The sequence below is a fragment of the Dipodomys spectabilis genome, unplaced genomic scaffold (genome assembly GCF_019054845.1).
Source record: "Dipodomys spectabilis isolate Male_0828 unplaced genomic scaffold, ASM1905484v1 ptg000108l, whole genome shotgun sequence".
Classification (NCBI taxonomy): domain Eukaryota; kingdom Metazoa; phylum Chordata; class Mammalia; order Rodentia; family Heteromyidae; genus Dipodomys; species Dipodomys spectabilis.
Window position 1 is genome coordinate 14,528,491 of NW_024870785.1, and position 19,545 is coordinate 14,548,035.

A 19,545-nucleotide genomic window follows, 5' to 3' on the forward strand; every position below is an offset into this window, starting at 1 on the left:
CTTGTTCTTTTGAAAATCAGTAAATTAAAAGGGGGGAAAAATGAAACTTACACCCTGGCTTTCCTTCCTTCCTTCCTTCCTTCCTTTTATTTATTTATTTTTGTCCATCATGGGGCTTGAACTCTGGGCCTGAACTCTGGGCCTGGGCGCTGTCCCTCAGCTCTTCAGCTCAAGGCAAGTGCTCTACCACTTGAGCTACAGCACCACTTCGGGTTTTCTGGTGGTCTATTGGAGATAAGAATTTCACAGGGCTGGGAAGGTGGCTCAGTGGCAGAGTGCTTGCCTTGCATGCATGAGGCCCTGGGTGATTCCTCAGTACTACATAAGCAGAAAAACGCTGGAAGTGGTGCTGTAGCTCAAGTGGTAGAGCATTAGCCTTGAGCTGAAGAGCTGAGGGACAGCTCCAGGCCCAGAGTTCAGGCCCCACGACCGGACCCAAAAAAAAAAAAAAAAAAAGACACAACTAAAAATAATATGCATCAAAATAATACTGAGGGAATGGGAGAGAATAAGGGAACAAATGATACTGTACAATAGGAAATGTAATAAAAATGTAATAAAAAATGTCCGGTAGTAAGTATTACCAGACAGATGTACATGTAACGCTGCTGTATATCACCTCTCATATAACAATAAAGTAAGTTAAAAAAAATACTATTGAATGTGTTCTAAGGGGAGTGAAAAGTATAAACCCTGAGTCTTATAGCAAGTACACAGATAACATAACAACTTACCCATTTACAATAAAGATAGGAGCATGATAAATGTAATCAGTACACTGTAAACTTAGGGAGCTTTTATAGCAGGAGGTAGCAACTAGAACAGATGCCTGTTTTTCATAATATCTCTACTGAGGCACAGCCATACCCATTCATCTATGAATCGTTTATGAACACTTTTACACCACGGTGGCATAGTTGAGTAGTTGTGACATATACCATACAGCTTATAAATGCTAAGACATTTATTGTCTGGCCCTTAAGGACCTTGACGAACCCTGCTTCTATAGAACAATTAACTTGCTAAGACATTTATTGTCTGGTCTTTAAGGACCTTGCCAAACCCTACTCTACAGAACAATCAACTCCGGGTTTTTAAGAAATAAAATAGTGTGAGAAAAGAATACCTATAGATTAAAAGACAACCAATCACCATGTATAGGTCTTCTTTAAATCTGGATTCAAACAAGGGCTACAAAACAACAAAAAGCAAAAGCCACAGCAGACTGAACAGCTGAATCTAACAGTATCTTGATAAGATTAATATAAATGATATTAACATCCTTTTATCATCTCTTAGAAATAATATAAATTGGGCTGGGAAGATGGCTCAGTGGTAGAGCGCTTGCCTTGCATGCATGAGGCCCTGGGTTCGATTCCTCAGCACCACATAAGAAAAAAAGCCGGAAGTGCGCTGTGGCTCAAGTGGTAGAGCCCTAGCCTTGAGCTGAAGAGTTGAGGGACAGTGCCCAGGCCCAGAGTTCAGGCCCCACGACCGGACCAAAAAAAAAAAAGAAATAATATAAATTATAAAAGATAAATGATCTCAGGACTGGGAAGGTGGCTCAGTGGTAGAGCGCTTGCCTTGCATGCATGAGGCCCTGGGTTCGATTCCTCAGCACCACATAAGCAAAAAAAACAAAAAGCCGGAAGTGGTGCTGTGACTCAAGTGGTAGAGCGCTAGCCTTGAACTGAAGAGCTGAGGGACAGCACCTAGGCCCGGAGTTCGGGCACCACGAGCAGACCCAAAAGAAAAAGATAAATGATCTCTGAGAGATAATATACACTAAAAATTTTCAAGGGATACAAATCCTTGTTTCAAAAGAATGCATAAGGTAGAAGTGGACATGCAAAGGAAACGAAGACTGGCCAAGAGGTGATCGCTAAAGCTGATTTGTGACTGTACACACTGTGTAGCAAGCAGCCCATAATGAACATAGTAGTGTACGCAAGGCACATGTTTAGAAGCTTTAGATCACATAGAATTAGACAATTTTTTTTTTTTTTGGCCTGTACTGGGGCCTTGAACTCTGGGCCAGGGCACTGTCCCTGAGCTTCTTTTGCTCAAGACTAGCACTTTACCACTTGAACCACAGTGCCACTTCTGGTTTTTTCTGCTTATGTGGTACTGAGGAATTGAACCCAGGGCTTCATGCAATCTAGGCAAGCACTCTACCACTAAGTGGTAGCCTTGAGCTTCAAAAGAAGTTCAGGGACAGTGCCCAGGCCCTGAGTTCAAGCCCCAGGACTGGCAAAAAAAAAAAAAGAGGTTACAACAACCTATTACAAATGGAGATGAGCAAGGAGGATTCTGCCACAAAACTCACAACCTGCACAATTGAAAGTGTGGTCCTTGGTGAAAGTTTAAAAGCTAGTTGCCAAAGACATAAAGAACTCAGCCTACCATTTGGCAAAACCAGTAGTTCAGAAAATGGACTCTTCCCAGTAGAAAGCTAATCTTCACCTATCGTCATGCAGAAAGGTATACACTTGAGGACAGCCTGTAGGACCTACCTATATAGACTTTGCAGTGCCTTTCACATGCTCCAAATGATGAGAACTATGCCTTCCCCAGAAATGTATCTTCTCCTCTATTATAACACAGGGAGCCCACATACTGCTTCCCTGGCTTTGGTGCTGACCAGCATGTCTAAAGCAAGAGAACTTCAGAGCAGGCAGAGCTGACACTCTGAACATGTGCCCCTCTACATGCTCTTCCAGGAAACACTTTGGAGGAAATCACACATGCCACCACCATTCTTTCATCTAAACCTAGTAAACTATCTCTTGAAGTTTAGTGTTGAAAGAGGGCCCTGAAGAAGGGGCTCTTAAGAACAGGAGAAAAAGACAATTTTTTAAAACTGCACAAAATGAGCTACATGTTATAGCACCTGTAAGTTACACTTTAAGATTTACAACATAGATGCGATAACCTACACAGGACTCTAGGCATTCACACCCAGACTTAAGGAGGATACCCTTACAAGAGGAATTCAAAGGTGTAACTTCTCGGAACTTTTAAAATACTATTTATCAATGGGGCTGGGAAGGTAGCTCAGTGGTAGAGCACTTGCCTTGCATGCCTGAGGCCCTGCGTTCGATTCCTCAGCACCACATAAGCAAAAAGAAAAAAGCCGGAAGTGGCGCTGTGGCTCAAGTGGTAGAGCACTAGCCTTGAGCTGAAAAGCTGAGGGACAGCGCCCAGGCCCAGAGTTCAAGCCTCATGATCGAACCCAAAAAAAAAAAAAAAAAAAATAGAATAAAATACTATTTATCAAAATGAATTCCAGGAAGTGGAAACAATGGGTTTTCTGTTTTTACAGTTGGTTGTTGGTAGTGTTTGTTTTTGCTTTTTCTTTCTTCCATTTTTCAAGGAAGCAAAAGGCAGTGCAGAAAGAAATGAAGGATGACCAAATGTGATCATAACTTGTGGACAGGGACATGCCCAAAAATAAAAATGTACTCATTACCTGACTTATGAAATGGTAACCTTTCTGTATATCACCTTAATAATAAAATTATATTTTAAAAAAACATCTACATGTGTCATATACACCAAAATAAATTTCATCACACTAAAGTACAGCCATTTTCCATACACACATACCAAGTCAACATGGAGAATAGGTTATTACTACTTTTAAACTGATTTTATACCAGAGCTAGGAAAAAAAAAAATCAAGAAGCTCATGGACTGGTCAAAGCTTCTTTTAAGAAGTCTATACTATTTTATAGAAAGGATGAGCTTTGGGCTGGGAAGGTGGCTCAGTGGTAGAGCGCTTGCCTTGCATGCTCAAGGCCCTGGGTTTGATTCCTCAGCACCACATAAGAAAAAAGCCGGAAGTGGCGCTATGGCTCAAGTGGTAGAGCGCTAGCCTTGAGCTGAAGAGCTGAGGGACAGTGCCCAGGCCCAGAGTTCAGGCCCCACAACCGGACCCAAAAAAAAAAAAAGAAAGGATGAGCTTTTTAACTGAACACGACAGCTACCTCCTAACAAGTCCTAATTACCTCTATGGCAACAGAAACTTTAGCTGCCAATGGTTGATGTACTTTGGATGAACCACAAAAACAATTCCGCATTAAGCTTAAGGCAGTTTTATGAACTAAAGAATGAAGAAGTCCAATGGAGATTGCTTTTCCAAGCCCTTCCCCCACAATATCAAATTCATAGGACTAAATGTAAACTTACTTGGGCTGTAAGAAAGGTATCATCTTCACCTTCTTGGGCTTCAATTTCCTAAGCAAAAGGGTATATAATAGCTTTGCTTTACAAAACATCTGGGCAGCGTGAGAATGCTCTTATGCTTCTACCTGACTTATCATTTGCCTTGTGTTGTGATACTGTGGGTCTTAAATCAATGCTGAAAAACTGAGAGTACATTTTTATGCCAACATCAATCATAGTTACTTGAGGAAAAGGAAAGTCCTGAGCCCCTCATTTCTGCATGGTAGAGAAATGTTTTAAGCATGAAGACCAGCAGTATTGACTTCCTTGATCCACTGATTTTCTCAAGATATACTAATATACTTCAAGGCAGGACAAATAGAGTATTTCAAAGGAAAGATTTCAAAAGTTGTCTACTTAACAATAATTTTCTTGGAAACTAATTGTATACATTTTTATATTTATTGGAGTAGAGAAAGGTATCCATTCATTAAGAGCCTTATTAAGGGGAGTGGAGACTTACCACCATATTAATATTGGCAAGACTAGGTTGAAACCGGCATACTCACAGAGCCATATAGGGCATGGGGAGGGGAAAAGCTGAAGAGTTTAAAAGTCTAACATTACAAGACTAATTATTCAGAAACAAAGATAGCAGCCTAATAAATTCAGATTTAACACATGGATTATGAAATCACTATGCTGTATGGTAAAAGCAGAATACAAAATAAGTAGCAATTTATGGTATGATAATCACTATGTAAAAATATATAATTATGTGAAATAAGCACAATGGTCACCTTAGGTGAGAGAATTATGGGTAATTTCTAAGCAACTTATAAAAATTACTTTTAAATTCTGAACTTTCTAATTGAACTAGAAAAAGAAAATAAAATTTAATCTGTGTCATGTTTTAACAAAACTGGCTAAAGACCTGACTTTCGATGTCCTCTTTTTCTCTATCTTCTACAGGTTCTGCCTCTATTAATTCATGAGCTTCCTTGTACTCCTCTGCAGGAATCAACTCCTTGCAATGCATATTTTCCTCTTCATTTTCACCAAATTCTTCAGAGTCCTTTAGTTCATCATTCCCATCTTGTTCATGTGCCTCTGGATTCTCCAACTCACAGTCCTTTTAATGGTAAGAAAATCTGGTACAACTAGAGGCAATCTATCAAATGTTTTTGATAAATTACATCTCTGTGTCCAATTTGATTATATTTGGCTATTATTCCCAGAGTTAACAGTAATTTTACCTTTCACATTAACTTTGTATTTTAAAATAGATGTGTGACACCAAGGATCATTAAACCATGTACTTGAGTTTTCAGCTCTTTCACACTAAAATGCAAGCTAAGTGAACTGCTACAAGAGTTAACTTCAAATTCTAGTTATTCACATTCTAGGAGCTGTCCAAAAGACATGGCTTCAAAGAAATGCCTTCTACATATTCTACAGTTTGATTTTGAAGTCCCTAGAAGTCTTACATATTAAACCAAATTTACTTCTAATTAACAAAAAGGATCTTCCAACTATTCTAGCAGTATGTTCTTGGAAGGTCTATAAATACCTAACTTAAATGTATTTGTTTGGAAATTTCTTACAGCCACAAGTCCAATTAGGCAGCTTTTCACAGGAAGATCCCTAAGCATTTTACTGGAAACAAAAACACTAATCTGCTTAGTTTCCCTCTCGAACTGAATGATAAGAGTTTAAAGCTATGACCATTCCTTTACTCTTGACAGTAAGTCAAGCAGATTTAAGAAAAAGTTCTGGAGAAAGGAGAAAGGGCAGGGCCAAGGATTATTAAGGATTTGTAGCTGGACTGAAATTTAGAACTTTTTAGCAAGGAGGTGGACCCAGAGAACTGTGGTTGTGGTACAATGTGGAGTGCTTAGGAGGGGTTCTCTGGTTTGTGTAAGTACCACAACACGGGAAGTTGGGAGTATGATAATAGAATAGAAGCCAAAACTATCAAAGGAAAAATAAGAGTACTTCACCTGGCCTCAACCCAACTTTGACTACTTTCCTCCCTCATCCACAAAAGCAATTTCTATACTGCTGAAATATCCACATAGTCAGATATTTAGGCAATAGGTAATATATACCCACTATATGATTTTGTAATTGTATAAATTATTTGTCAACTTTGAAAAGACTAGGAAAATAAATTCTCTTAATTTCTATCCAATATATCATATATGCTCCTATTTCCAAAGTGGAAAAAAATAAAAAGAAATTGAGCTTTTTTTTGCTCTCCTACAATTATAACAACAGGTCCATTTAATAACACAAAGGCATCCTTTACAGCCCATATACAAAACAATACTATTATTTTCCTGAATGGAAGTGTTTATTTCCTTACAACATTTCAAACAACTAACATTTTCATGCTCTGAAGATCCAAAAGACATTTAAATTTCCCCCACAAGTCACAATGTTTTTCCAGCATGTGGATAGTTTAATAATATGCTTATGAGTACAGACAACTAGAGAAAGTAAGAAAAAATGAACAGACCTACCACAAGGATAACAAAATACCAAAAATCAAGAGTTCTTAAAAGGGTCACATAAAAACTGAGTACAGGCATACAATTCATTTAAATAGGTACCCAGCAAATATTTTCTAAAATTATCTTGTTTTCAAAGTTAGCTCAACTAAATGTTTCTTTTTCTGTATGCCTGACACTTAGGTCAAAAGTAGGAAGTATGTGGTATGATGTGGACTCTGTGAGAAGGAAGAGAAAGGACAGCTACAGGTAAAAGGGAGTAGTGTGCAGATGGATATGACTTAATGGTACAGCACATCAACACCCAGAGACGTTATACCAGTACAGACTAGGTACACAAAGAAAACAGAATATTTGGGGAAAGAAATGTGCATAATTTGTGAGGTACTATCACTAAATACCTATAACTACCTATAACTTAAGACCTAACAATGAATAATTAAGTCACTGCACTGTTCGCTAAAAAGGAAACAAAAAATCCCAACTACTATTAAACTACATTGCTTTATATCTATAGCATATAGAAGTTCTAAACCCCAATTAAAGTTACATGCATTATTGTCTTGACAGAGAAATTTTGAGATACATTCCTTTTTCAGTAAAAAGACGTGGCTTACTTATCTTTATGGGGCAAAACAATTATCTGAATTTGATCTTACCAAGAAGCAACATATTAGCAATTTTCTTATCCACTTAAAGGTCTACATTGATCTAAGTCACACACACACATATATATATACAAAAGCTAAAAGCAAGGAGCAGGTGAAAACTGCCACTATCCTTCAAGGTGGTAACCTGTCCAGGACCTTAACTAACTACTCGAGGATGTTCCCCAAGTCCCTAGTCTCACATTTCCACATAAAGGCTTGGACTAACATTATTTTTAGCTTTATGTCTCATTTAGCTAAAGAAAAGGTAACTTCCTCTAGTATTCAATTATGAGTTTAATTCTCTAACCTACCCATTTCAGTGCCTATTGTTCAAGTAAAGTGCATGAAATTCATCATGCAAAATACTAAACTGGAAATAAATGTCTTAACCTGAGTAATTAACACTTTACCTTGACAAAAGCATCATCTTCCACAGAAGCATCTCCACTCAACTCATCTGCTTCTTGTTTTTTACCTGTGAAAGAAGGAAAATGGGCTAACAACCAATATTTGATTACTTTAAGAGTAAAACAAAATACATTCCAAATTTACTCTGCAATATCACTTCACTCCTAAATCATCTGCAAAGCTAATGCCAACGGCTTATAAACCACCTGATCATAGCTGTCCCAAACAAGCAGCTTTATCAGCAATGCCATGACACCTCACAAAAACTCTTGGTGCCAATCTCAACTCATTCTTCTTTATATCACTTAAATGCTCTATCTTCAGCTCTAACATAGCAGTACCTTTCAACAGTATTTTACTATGTATGTAACCAGACACCTGCTAGCTAAGTTCAAGACTATTCCCACCAAGCCTTTCCCAAATGCTCCTCTTGAAAAGCTCTCTAGAAACTAGGTTTCATCTTCACCTCCAGCTTACAATCTATCAGCTGATTATCAACTCATATGACTGCCAAGTCATCGAACCTCCAGATGCAGAAAGAAAGTCCTTAAGTACAATGACTGGTTTTAAGCTAACTTTTGTATTTCTCCAAAAGCCTTAGCAGAATAGTGCTGCTCACTTAACACAATGATTGATCTCATTAATTCAAGGCACAAAGAAATGACTTCAAAATTAAAGTAGTTAACTTCCTGAAACTCCTGGCTTTCAGGCCCAGCCCTTCATTTTCAAAACTTTGCAAATTCCTCAAGACCTTTGAAAACTCATTTTCAAACTTTGCCAAAATATTTGCAAATATTAAAAAACATCATCTATGTCTTAAAAAGTTTTCCACAAAGCCAATGTTAAAACTTTTTGGCTTCAATCTAGTCCACAAAAATGTGTTTTAAAATCTATGATTATACCAGAAATAAGGTTTTAAAAAAAGCACAACCACTGACACATTTAAAGCTTTAAAAACATTTTTTATTTCTTTTGAAATGTAAGTGGATTTCCTGTCCCCAGAAGCCAACTAATGAGCCTCACCATGCCTGTATCAAGCAGATCAAGCTCAATCTTCAGTGACCTCCAAGGTAAAGGGTTTCATTGTTGGGATAACTTGGGGGAAAAAAACCCTGTTCAGGAATACCACCTTCCCCTAGTCTCCCATATATTCCCAACTCAAAACTCTTCCATGAATGAGTAAAAGGGGAACACAGCTCTGGTCCAACTATGTAAAAAGCAAGAATGGGAGAAAAGATTTTTTTCTTTCACTCAAGTAATACCCAATCCTTGTGAGAAGGAAATGAAAAATGAATGATGGAGTTCAGTGTGGTATGAATGTCCTATGCAACAGCCTGGCATTTTCATTTTAGGGAAAACACAACTTTCTAATATTCTAAAATCATACAAATTATTGCCATCATTCTTTTTACCATGGGATTTCACTTGCATGTGGGATTTTTGAAAAACAACATTTTTTAAATATAAAAATCCTACCTGCAATTGAAAGTCGAAGAGCAGAAATAACTACAAGAACAATCATCAAAAAACCTGTCCACCAGAAAGTGCTTATTAAAGAAAATAAAGATGTCTCTTTGCCAAAGAGGAAATAAATACCATATGAAAATGAGCTCATTAAATTTTTCTTGTGTCAAAGAAAGCTTCACAGTGCAAAAAATTTAATGGGAAAATGGCTCACGCCTTGTAGCTACTCAGGTAGATGAGATCTGAGAATCGTGATTCCAAGTCAGCTTGGGCAGCAAAGTTTATGAGACTCTTACCTCCAGTTAACTATTTTTAAAAAGCCATAAATGGTGCTATGGCTCAAAGTGGTAGAGCACTTGCCTCAAGCACAAAAGCTCAGGAACAGTGCCTAGACCGTGAGTTCAAGCCCCAGGTCTGGAACCAAAAAAAAAAAATCTTAGGCTTTTCCTCACAAAAGCTCCCATGAATAACCTAAATAATGGGTGGAGCTCTGAGAAGCACTCCTTTAGATCATTCACAAAAGTTAGAGTTACCCCTTGTAATTATAACCCGATTGTTTGCAAAGCATGTGAAAAAAAATCACAATTTTACTAGTATAGTACTATGTAATTTACCCCAGACTAGCAGATGGCTTTCCAGGACTGGAAGCTAAGATCTCTAATTCAGTCCTAAATTCTCTCTACTACATTTTATTATGACCTACTTACAGGGCATTATTCTAAGTAAGGAGTTAATTAACTCAATTTAAGATATCTGTGAAATGACAGCATTCAGCATAATGACAAACTACATTACCAGGCACACTCCATGGTAAATTTCACTTGCTTTGATTTACTTACAGGAAAATAAAGAACAATCAACAGTCACTATAACTGCCTAAATGGCTTCTGTAGGCCAAACAGTGGAACAAATGCTTTACATATACGAATGTATGTATCTCTTTTTACCATCCTAAGAGATAATGTTGCTAATAATATATTCTGAAGAGGACAAGATTTTCCAATACAGTGATGGAAAGTAATGACCTGATAGCTTGTCAGAAAACTGAAATTTCATACTAGATTTTGACTTCATAATCTGAAATTTGGGGCTTGATTTATACATACTGAATTATAAACTACCTTATAATTATTTCCTTTATGTTCCCCCCTACAAAATACAACCCATTTTTAAAATTCTATGATATGCACTATACAGCCCAGAACCCACTGCAACACTACATAATCAGCAAATCCTCAAACATTACATATTTCCTTGCTAATAATGAAGTTGAGTCCTAGGTTGACATGATTAAGTCCCAGGTCTGAACTTCTATTAGGCCCAACTGGGACAAAGGTAAGAAAGAAGTGACAAGGCAATCTAACTGGCCTCAAGTGCAAAACTCCACCTTGCAAGTGAAACTATACTCCTAAAATTATTCACACCACAAACTACACCTACAGGTCCCTAACTTTGTGATGTCACAGGGTATCTTCTATTTTTTGTGCCAGTCCTGGGGCTTAAACTCAGGTCCTAGAGATCGTCCCTGAGCTCCTTTTGCTCAAGGCTAGCACTCAAGCCACAGCTCTATTTTTGGGTGTGTGTGTGTGTGTGTGTGTGTGTGTGTGTGTGTGTGTGTGTGTGTGTGTGTGTGTGTGTGTGTGTGTGTGTGTGTGTGTGTGTGTGTGTGTGTGTGTGTGTGTGTGTGTGTGTGTGTGTGTGTGTGTGTGTGTGTGTGTGTGTGTGTGTGTGTCACAGACTTTCCTACTCAGGCCAGCTTCAAACTGTGATCCTCAGATCTCAGCCTCCTGAGTAGATAGTACTAGAATTACAGCCATGAGCAGCAAGCCCTGGATCCTCAGTACATTTTTGTATAGTTAGTAACCATTTATATCTACTTCATTTAAGCCTGTGCTATCAAAAGTCTGACAGCCAATTAATCAACTCACAATTTCAATACTATTTTTCTTGGGCAATCTGACCTGTACTGCAGAAATGCAACCTGGTTCAATAAAAGGATCTTGAAGCCGGGCGCCGGTGGCTCATGCCTGTAATCCTAGCTACTCAGGAGGTTGAGATCTGAGGATGGTGGTTCAAAGCCAGCCCAGGAAGGAAAGACCATTGGACTCTTATCTCCAATAAACCACTAGAAAACTGGTAGCGGCGCTGTAGCTCAAGTAGTAGAGCGCTTGCCATGAGCTGAAGAGCTGAGGGACAGCACCCTGGCCCAGAGTTCAAGCCCTACAACCAACAAAAAAAAAAGGATCTTGAACTTGACAAAGGGGCTAAATTGAAAGTTTAATGTAGAATCAAATCTTTGAGAAAAAAAAAATAAACTGTACAATAATCATAGTCTGATAAATCAAAATAGAAAATGAAAGTGAAATTAACCAGTCTCATCCTAAACTTTGCATGCATGAAGCCATTTGAGCCACAGTGTCACTTCTGGTCTTTTCTGTTTTGTTTGTTTGTTTTTTGTTTGGGGGGTTTTTTTGGGTCCGGTTGTGGGACCTGAACTCTAGGCCTGGGCACTGTCCCTCAGCTCTTCAGCTCAAGGCTAGCACTGTACCACTTGAGCCACAGCACCACCTCCGGCTTTTTTCTTTTTGCTTATGTGGTGCTGAGGAATCGAACCCAGGGCCTCATGCATGCAAGGCAAGCACTCTACCACTGTTTATGTGGTACTGAGGAATCGAACCCAGGGCTTCATGCATGCTGGACAAGCAGTCTACCACTAAACCACATTCCCAGCTCCCCACAAATTCTTAATGAAACCTGTGGAGCCAAATAAGCTTCATAATTTTCAAATTTTACAAAGGTTAAGAAAATATTTCCTTTTTATGGGCTGGGAAGGTGGCTCAGTGGTAGAGCGCTTGCCTTGCATGCTCGAGGCCCTGGGTTCAATTCCTCAGCACCACATAAGCAAAAAGTAAAAAGCCAGAAGTGATGCTGTGGCTCAAGTGGTAGAGCACTAGCCTTGAGCTGAAGAGCTGAGGGACAGCGCCCAGGCCCAGAGTTCAGGCCCCACAACGGGACCAAAAAAAAAAGAAAAGAAAATATTTCCTTTTTATTAAGTTAATCCCCCCCCCCACACACACACACACACAGTGGCTTCTGGAACAGTATCTCATAATAATATGAACGTGCCAATGAGAAATATACATAATCACATCAAATGGGGTGAGTCACAACTCTACTACAGCCTCATGACAAGAAACTTCAAGAGATTTTCAGTTTTCATAAGTATATAAAACACTTTTCAGCAATTCCTGCCCAATCGATGTTTTTGAGTCTGGGGAAAAGGAAAGGAGGATTTAAAGTCCACTCTCCATACTTCAGGAAGCCCACTGTCTTTAGGGATTAGTACAGTACATTTTAACTTTCTCTCCTCCAGGATAACTACCATACGGAAGTATCCTGGTGATAAGAACAATGAAGGTTTTACAGGCTGAGGTAATGGGTGAGTGCACTTGATATAACCACCTCTGAGTCCGGATGAGATTCCAGCAAAGATGAGGTGGCAAAGCTTTCCAGGACAGTGAAAACTTGGTAAAGGAAATAATAAAAAGACAATGCCATGAGACGGGTTCTAAAAGTAGATAAACTTTACCCACCAGCACATAAAGAGAAGCAAATGAACCCCTTTAGAAGACAGTAGAGACAATTAGATCTATGTATGTGCTTCCTACAAAAAATGCAATTAAAATAGGCACCGAGATGAAGTATCAAAAAGTAGTCTAGAAAGACAACACATGGTCTTCAGTATTCAGTCAACAAATGTTTTCTGAGCACCTATTTTGTCCGCCATGACAGAGAAAGGGGTGTCAAACAAGGTTGTCCTGGCTATCACAAAGCTTTCAGACTAACAGGTACCCAAGAAATACCTGACAAATACCTGTACTCAAAATCTTCCTCAATGTCATAGCTCTCATTAGTTTCTTTTTCTTTCCCAGTACTGAGGCTTGAACTCAGGGCTGTGAGTTCTTGCTTTAGCTTTTTTCCACTCAACAAGGATGGCTAGCTACCATTTGAGCCACACCTCTACTTTTTGGTTTTTTAATATCTGAACATGACACAGATTTTTTAAAGGGAAAGAACAAGAACTGTACAGACTACATTACATAAAATATACTTTTTTGGAGGGACAATTTTGGCAAGGTTTACAGGGTAAACATATAATAAACTATATTAACAATGGTTCTTTTTCAAAAATTTTTTGATGTTTCATGAGACCTATAACCCCAAATCATACATGTTCTCACAAAAAGAAATCAGATTTTACATAGCATGTTAAATCTTTTTAAAGCCTGCACATACTGAAAATTAGTTTCAACCTCAGTGACTGCATTACATATAATCAATGATATCCTGATTAACCACAAAACTGGCTTAAGTTTAAAAGCAACTGAAATCCTAAAAGAAAATAATATTCCATTATTTGATAAATCAAAGCATTTTACATGTATAATCTGTAAAAGAAGCTAATGAGGAGTGAGCTCTACCTGTTTAACTGCTTTCTTTACACACCCAAATCATATGACAATTTCATCTCTTTCATCTAGGTAACTTATTTTTAAAAATCTTTAAAAAAGATAGTAAAATGATAAGAACCAATTCAAGATTAAAAAAAAAAACCTGACTATATTAATGATAAATTAGCTTTATGTTATTATAACACCAGAACATAACTTTGCTTGGTATTACATTCTAAAAATATTCCATAGTATACTTAAAAGAATATAGCTTTCTTTTCCTCTGATTTGTCTAAATACAATTATATATATATTTATATTTACATATGTATTTGAGGATGTGGTGATGACTGAATCCAGGGCTTCACCCACTACTATACTACCAGCCATAATATATAATTTTTAAGAAAATCATTGCCTTCTATTTATCTTCTAATAGCACAAACTCCCTGTTTCATCTGTGTTACTTTTCCAGACCCATGAAACTGCTCTCTTGCTTTTTTTATCATTTAAATTTTGTCTGCTGCCTTAAGAACACCCTGAGAATGCTTACCATTCCTGATAAGCTATTATGTGTCATTCTTATTTTGAGATTTACAGAACTGCCTTTGATAGTAGTCCCCTTCTTTGCTATTTTCCTTTTCTAATAAATTGTATGGACATTCACTGGAGGCCTATAGGCTTCTCCCATTCCTTCCTAACATATCTATTTTAGTTGAGCAGAGGCAGTTTTCTTCCCAATCTTGGCTACAATTATAAATTTAAGAACCAAAAGGACCTTAGAAATAAATTAGGAAAATTTCCAATGTTACAAAAGAAAAACAGACTCACTACAGGAAAAAAAAAATTAAAAAGGTGTAACCCAAATGAGATTATGTTCAAAGTAGATATCACTAAGTAAAATAAAATTTGGCAAGAACTTCATGGAACAAAGACAGTACTTAGGTTTCATATTCTTGGTTTAAAAATCTTTTAACCCTCTTAATTTAAAACAAACATAGGGCTAGGTATGGTGGCACACACTGTAGACCCAGCTACTCATGAGTTTGAGACCAGGCTTGGCAACACAGAGAACCTATTTTAAAGAAAAAAAGTTTTACTAAAAACTAAAATAATCTTAGGAGGTTGAGGAAATAGCTCAGTGGTAGAGCCTGTCTAGCATGAACCAAACTGAGTTCCATCTTCAGCACCAAGAAACAAATAGGCATTGTAATTATACACTAATTCACGCTAATTTTAAGTTGTGTATATGCATTATATTCCTTGTAATACATGTGATTTTTAGAACAGTAAGTGAAATTCAAGGAGTCCATAGCTATTATAAGGTTTGCCCTACAGTAAGGTTCATCAAATACAGACTAGCTACTACTGCAGATGAAAGAATAACCACTACAACCTCCAACTCTAGTGGAACTTTAAGACACTCAAACATCAGTTCTGAAATAAAGTTTCTTATAAATTATATGACAGAAAAGATAACAGACTGATAATTGAAAATTTCCTTAATTTTTATTACTGAGATTATTGCTAAGGATAAGATAAAGTTTCCAATCAAAACCAAATAGAAGGATTAAAAAAGAAATAGTGAAGAGTCTGGGGTATGACTCAGTGGTTGAGGGAGAGGTCAGTAAGACCAGACTCAGAACTTGGTCCCCAGCACCAAAAAACAAACAATTCATTTGAAAGGCAAGACCTGAATACACTCAAGGAGGTTTACTTCAAATGCTAAGATCATTAATTGTCAACTATGATACTCAAGTATTAGAGTAAAACTGACAAGTCAAATAAAAACAGGAATTAAAAGCCTCACCCAACACAATCTTAATTCTTTACATACTTATCTCCAAATCTTCCTCATTTTGAAACAGCCTCTAGCAGAGCAATCTCCCTGCAGGCTTCCCTAAATACTGGGATGTGTACCTTTCAAGGTGATACAAATTTATCTCTCAAAGTGATATACAATTACCTTGAGAACCAAGGTATTCAAGGTAACTTTGTTACTCTTCTAAACTTCATTCCATCTCTGCCATTCCCTTAACACCCAGAAAATGCTTCTTTGCCCTTTAAATTTTCCTTTGGCACCAACAGGGGATTCTTATATCAATGTGAACTCAAAACAGTGAGTTGGCCTTGTCCTAAAACCTAGGTGCAAAGAAGGTCAAAACTGAATATTCACTTCAACCCATTCAATCCTGTTATTGTAGTAGCACTTGTGGCAATAAAAAAAAGTAATGTTATAACCATAAAATACTACAGATGCCTTTGAAATACTGTGCCTGGAAATTACAGCCTGGAACCAGGATTCATTTGTCAAAATCCTTCATGGGAGGGAGAAATGTATAGTTATGCAAATAATATCTCACTCCCGCTGGACACCAGTGGCTCACGCCTGTAATCCTAGCTACTCAGGAGGTTGAGATCTGAGAATCTCGGTGTAAAGCCAGCCCAGGCAGGAAAAGTCCTGTGAAACTCTCATCTCCAAAAAACCACTCAGAAAACCAGAAGTGGCACTGTGGCTCAAGTAGTAGAGGGCTAGCCTGAGGGACAGCGCCAAGGCCCAGAGTTTAAGCACCTTGACCAAAAAAACAAAAACAAAACAAAACAAATCTCACTCGCCAGATACTTTAAAAAAAAACATCTAATTCCAACTTAATAACAAAATATTCATATTAACCCACTTTGGGCTAAATCACTATGTCCTGAAAATATATACAGTCTAATTTAAAAGATATAAAATATAATTCCTTAATATACACTAAAGCTTTCTTTATGGATAATTACCATAGACTTTTCCCCTTACCTTGTTAGTATGATTGGATTTTTTTAATTTCATTGAAAAGGGAATGCTAGGGAGGATTATGGCTCAAGTAGTAGACGACTTGCCTAACAAACAAGGCCCTGAGTTCAAGCCCCAGTAACATAAGATTAAACAACAACAACAAAAAAAAACAACAGTAATTTAACAGCAAATTATTAGAATGGGTAATGGCATAAATGCAAAAGAAGTTCACCAAGTCAAATAATACACTGAACATAAAGGCTATAGAATGGTGATGTACTAGGAAGAACATCAAAAAGCAAAGGAGAAAAATTTGGTAGGAATGTCATCAATACTCTGCCAATTGTGGGACAAGGTAGATATGTATCAAGCTGTTACTTTATTCTTCATGTTTTCACAGGAGTAAGGAGTGGTATGCAACTTTGTACTTTTTCCGGAAGTAATAAAGAACCAGAACACTTTCTGGTTAGCTTCAGTAGAATCTTAAGGGCTACAAGTTACCCAGAGCCTGGCAACAGTACCTTCTTCCTTGACCCAACAAGGCAGAGTGCCAGAGGAAACAGCAGAGTAGCACTATATAAACAGGGCAAGTGGCACAGAGCAGAGGCAAGTTATATAACCAAAATATATTTTAAAATATGTTCATAACTCATAACAACCTTTGCCTTTGGTTGGTTTCTTGTTTGGAGTATCAGTTGAAACAGTTAATTCAATATTATCTGGATCGCCTCCTTCCTCTTCAATAGCCTACATTAGAAAGAGAAGTTAATATGCTACACAGTCTATCTAAACTTATTTTATAAAAACGAAATGAAAAAAAAAATTAGCAAACTTTAAGCCTGAAGACATTAGAAGGGTCAGTTATTTCATAAACCGACTTAAAAAAAAAAAGAGCAATCCTACAGGAAAGGGTGAAAGAAACTTTCCCTGGGTATCAAAACAAAACAAAAATCTCAGAGCTTTAAATTGTAAAAGAGTGGATAATTAAACATCGCATCTCATATGGCAAGAAAAACCTACATGTGTTCTAGGGCAGCTTAAATTTCTAGCTCACTAAAAGGAAAAATAAAGAGTTTTCCTAGTTTCTGTAAACGCAAACCTAACTGCTCCTCTACTAAAATGATTCCAACGCCTCATTCAGATAAACCAAGTAAGCTGATCATCAAGGATGAAAAATATATACATATCCATCCATCTATCTGGATGGATGGATATGGAAAGAGGTTATCTTTTAAAGTAAGATCTAGACGCTGAAGCAAAAAGGGGGGGGGGGGGGGAAACAAAACTAAAACCAAAAATTCCAATGGAAAAACAAAACCTTTCTCTCACCCACCCATCAAATCCTACTCATCAATTTCACACCACCATCACCAGCACCACCACCACCAGCACCACCACCACCCCCGACCCACAAGATGGGGAGGAAACGGTTGAGCACGATTTAAACGGTAACTTCGCCCAAGTCACCAAAGTAACCATTCTCTCCGAGCCCCGAGGGATGCACGCGCTCACCATGGCTCAAGGTTGGGGACCCGGCGACTCTCGGGGTCGCCTCGATCGCCTCTTCCCCGGGGAGGCCGCGCTGCCCCGGCCCGGTCCTCAGCCCGCACAGCCCCGGGGTGGGGGGAGGGGAAGGTGAGGCGACGGGAGGGGGGGGAGGGGGCAGCGGCTGGTCCCGGGGTTGCCCGCGGGGCCCTGTCACAGGCCCGGCCGGGCCCCGGCGTGCGGGGGAAGTGGGGGGGGGGGGCGCGGGCGCCGCGGGGGGGGGGGAGGAGGGGGTCCCCATCTTCCCTCACACACACGCGCGCGCGCATGCGGCCGCCACCACCCAGGGGGGGGCGAAGTGGGGTGGAGTAGGGTGGGGGGGGGAACGACCGCGCTGACCGCCCCCCTTCCCTCCCGCGGGTCCCGGCGAAACTGCGGGCGATCCGGGGCTGGGGTCGGCCAAGGTGGGGAGAACGCCGAAGTGCGGCCTAAGCGCACCCCCGGCCCCGCCACGCCGCGCCGCCCGCACCCCCTTTCCTTCACCGACCTCACCGGGCCTCACCTGCTTGAGTCGGGAGACCAACACCGTCTTCACCCCGGTGAAGTCTAAGTTCCGTCGCTTCAACTCGGACCTCAGATCGATGACGCGCAGATCGGTGATCTTTTTCCCTTCCGCCTGCGCTGAGGCAGCCGAAGCTGCCACGGCACCGCTCGCGGCAGCCATCTTAGGAGAGCGGCGCGCTACCGAGGCCAGCCGCTGGGGCTGCAGGGCGGCGGCGGTGGAGCGACGGCGGCGGCGGCGGCGGCGGCGGCGGCGACGGCGGCAGCAGCAGCGCCAACTTCCACCCTTAGACCCGGGCGGCCGGCGGCGCCGCGCAACGCTGCGCACAATGAGCCGCTGGCCCCGCCCCCTGTCCGTCACCCCGGCGCAACCTGCAGTCGCTGCCGCCGCCGCCAGCACCCGGATGACAGGCACGCATGCGTACTGGCGCGAGACAGTGGCAGCCGGGTAGCGCGCTTCTGGGAGCTCCGGGCCCCGTCAGTCAGTCAGTCAGTCAGCGGCGACTCGCTCGGGTCACCTCAGCGGTACGGGCCGAGAGGGTTCTGGCAAGGTTGAACCGCTGTTTTAAAACGAACATCTTGGAAGTGTCCGAGCGGGGGACGGTGTGCTAAGACAATTCAGACGGTTCGCGCCGTGGCTGGGCGCCAATGGTGGGGGCCTGGGGGCTTGCGGGACTTTTCCCAAGGAAATACTTCCTCGGTCTTGCTGAATATTATTATTAATAATAATAAGGGGGCCAGGGTGCGCTAATGAACGTGGATCCCCGAATTCCATTCATAAAGGTCCCAGAAAAGATGCCGAGGCCGGAAGGGGAGGGGGCGGGCTGTTGGTCCAATGAATGCAAAGGGTTTGCCTAATGGGACACGCCTTTATGGGGTGTCTCTAACCCACCTCACTTTCTTCTAGCTTGCCTGAGAAACAGAAAACTTCCTCTCCGTGTTTGGCCTCCGTTTGCCATCCTCCGTCCCCCTCACCCCCCCCCCACCCCCCACCCCACCCCGTGCACCTGAAACCACAAGCAAAATACCAAGTCCCCCAGGATTTGAGATTCCAGAGTCCGCTGGCCACCTGC

The 19,545-nt window shown here is 40.2% G+C and overlaps 1 protein-coding gene across 12 annotated transcripts in view; it reads right to left on the reverse strand.

Moving 5' to 3' along the window:
- The window catches only part of Sltm (SAFB like transcription modulator), a 43,798-nt gene extending 24,992 nt beyond the window's left edge, over positions 1 to 18,806 (reverse strand). For 2 of the 12 annotated variants that reach the window (XM_042687424.1, XM_042687423.1), the window contains exons 1-5: positions 18,474 to 18,806; positions 17,086 to 17,173; positions 7,735 to 7,799; positions 5,099 to 5,296; positions 4,189 to 4,236 (exon numbers count right to left, since the gene is read on the reverse strand). In XM_042687424.1, the coding sequence (XP_042543358.1) occupies positions 4,189 to 4,236; positions 5,099 to 5,296; positions 7,735 to 7,799; positions 17,086 to 17,173; positions 18,474 to 18,635 (561 nt within the window). In that variant the 5' untranslated portion in view covers positions 18,636 to 18,806. The remainder of the gene's footprint in view (positions 1 to 4,188; positions 4,237 to 5,098; positions 5,297 to 7,734; positions 7,800 to 17,085; positions 17,174 to 18,473) is intronic. The other 10 variants (XM_042687422.1, XM_042687421.1, XM_042687428.1 and 7 more) reach the window with 6 other exon arrangements.
- Between the last annotated feature and the right edge of the window lie 739 nt (positions 18,807 to 19,545).